This window comes from Pinus tabuliformis, chromosome 1_1, assembly GCF_031772625.1.
Source record: "Pinus tabuliformis cultivar Carrire ecotype Pingquan chromosome 1_1, CPIR1, whole genome shotgun sequence".
Taxonomy (NCBI): domain Eukaryota; kingdom Viridiplantae; phylum Streptophyta; class Pinopsida; order Pinales; family Pinaceae; genus Pinus; species Pinus tabuliformis.
Genome location: NC_142297.1, coordinates 445,076,524 through 445,078,847, shown reverse-complemented (window position 1 = coordinate 445,078,847; position 2,324 = coordinate 445,076,524). Strand labels below are relative to the sequence as shown.

General features: G+C 37.4%; 1 protein-coding gene across 1 annotated transcript; it reads right to left on the bottom strand.

Annotated features, from left to right (window-relative positions):
• Positions 1 to 337: 337 nt before the first annotated feature.
• Positions 338 to 2,033, bottom strand: LOC149213653 (uncharacterized). The gene is made up of 3 exons (XM_089390780.1): positions 1,779 to 2,033; positions 1,621 to 1,696; positions 338 to 999 (listed from the first exon to the last, which is right to left on the bottom strand). The coding sequence occupies exons 1-3, from the start codon at positions 1,785 to 1,787 to the stop codon at positions 539 to 541; spliced, it is 546 nt and encodes a 181-aa protein (XP_089246906.1). The 5' UTR covers positions 1,788 to 2,033; the 3' UTR covers positions 338 to 538.
• Positions 2,034 to 2,324: the final 291 nt, after the last annotated feature.

Here is a 2,324-nt window from a genome sequence, read left to right as displayed (position 1 = left end):
TGTATTATTTAAAATGTTTTTTAACTGTATATTTGGATTCAGCACCCTGAAAAACCCCTAGGATGCAAATATTGTGCAGAAATTAGTTATCAAACTTGCGATTTCAATAAATTGCTGCTGGATTTTAGAAAAATTTGACCGAAAAAACCCACCCGAAAAATTTCCAAAAAACCTCACTAAAAACAACTCGCATCAAAATTAAGACATAAAAAACTAATCTATACAAAGAAACTAGAAAATAATTCATTATTCTCATACTAAAAACTAGCAGGTTCTACCAACATCAATTAATAAAAAACACTGTTTACAAAGAAATTTGTCTTTCTGCTAAATATAATTCAATAACAACGGGGTCAGACAGATATAATCTGCCTTTTTATTAATATAAATCAAGACACAGTAAAAAAAACAGCAGATCTGCATCTCCATGTTGGCCCAATTTCTAGGCAACAGTAACTGCCCAAACATGATTATTTTTACCACTGATATATACCAACAAAGAAACTTAGAATCCTAAAGAAATCCCCTGCTGCGATCATTACATGGTTGTGCAGGGATCCTGTTTCTCTTCATTCCAGACATAAGAAACCTCATTGGGAGCATTCGGATTTTCATATCGTGGCCACATTATCTCTGAAACCTCATTGGGAGCATTCGGATTTTCATATCGTGGCCACATTATCTCTGATCTGTTTGGACAGGCAGGGCAAGGAGGATAGCACTGTGCCTCGCACACTGTATACCACATAGGCTGTGGTGCCATTAATGCCTTTTTACCATTTTCTTTCTTCTCCCCTTTCTTTTCTTCTTTTTTCTCCTCTTTCTTTTCTTCCTTCTTCTCTTCTGCCTTTTTCGGAGGAGGCCCTGGCACCGGCCCAGCAGAGACTAATGTGGCGCACCTGAATTTCTTTCTCAGCATATTGGCCACACTTACAGGGTCTGCATCTCCCATCACAGTCAGCGTCTTCTCCTTCATATTAATCGACAACGAATCGATTCCTGCAATCGCCCAAACATCAAAAACATTCAAGAAAAGCCAAACACCTGATACCGCTTAGGGGTTTAGTCTAAATTCATCTAGGTCAGATTTAGTATCCGCGAATATTAAACATCATGTACTAAGTCAATGACTGAATTACTATTTCTTTTACTGGTAAGACATGTCAAGGAGATTGAATTTGAGGATTAAACTTTAGATCACTTAGATACACAAAATTTGTCAACATATTGTTCACCAATTATGTTATCACTCACTAACAAACAGACATCTTTATCTCAATTGCTGATTCGCTGAATATTCAACAATCAAACGAACATAAACACAATCAATTATTTGACCACACCCATTTCCGTCTGATTACCAAATATTCCACAAATCAACAATCAAAATAAACTCAATGTCCACGGACCACTATCTTTCCATTTTATTTTACTAGAACTCACACAATTCTGATCTCACTAACCAAATGGAATCAACTCTCACTCATTAACTTAATACAGGGTGCTTCACATTTCCCTTTAATCCTAACAATCAATGTGAATGACCAATTTTTACAGAGGATACTCAAAAAATCAAATCTATTTTGAACCAACAGGAATTGAATCCGCATGGTTCCTTACCCTCGATTTTAGTAACAGAATGCAAGGCGATCTTCTTGCATTTATCGCAACACAAATCCAGCGACATCACAGTTTTCTGTAGATCAATCAACATGTGAGCCCACGGCAGTAATAAAACAGAGAATCAAACCCTAAATTTCTAAAAGATGAGGACTTACATTCGCCATCTGAACAGGAGCAGAAGCAGGAAGAGGGACAGGGTCCTTTGGAAACTCTTATTCCTCCACAGAGATATGACGGATTATAAGAATTCTAGGGTTTTCAGAGAAGAAGAAATTTTTCTAGAACAAGCTCGTTATAACGCATTCAGACCTTGACTTTAACAAGGGCAATGGCCGAGGAATGATTACTGAAAGAACCCTACACCAACCATGTCACGTGATTTCAAAACAAATAACACCACTGGATCGTGGCAGGCGGGTGACGCGGGGAGACTGAATCTGGCCCATAAATTGAGGACAGCTGCCTGGTATTTATTTATTCGTTGGGCGTGAATCAGACAAGTCTGGTGTTTAATATAAAAATAAATAAAAAATAAAAATTAGTGTTGTCTCGAGAGGAAGCCATCCACTTATAGCCAAGTGGGGCGTTCATTTCGAATCAAGTGGTTTTTATGGGAGCAATCTAATGTTTGTTTCCTAATTATGTTTTTGCTTTTGGTGGGTTTGGTTGAATGAAGATATTCGAATGGCTGGTATTTATTG

Coding starts and splice junctions, on each gene's coding strand:
- LOC149213653 (XM_089390780.1), bottom strand. Junction 1,000..1,620: donor TTCTGTTACTAAAATCGAGG/GTAAGGAACCAT, acceptor GGGCGATTGCAG/GAATCGATTCGTTGTCGATT.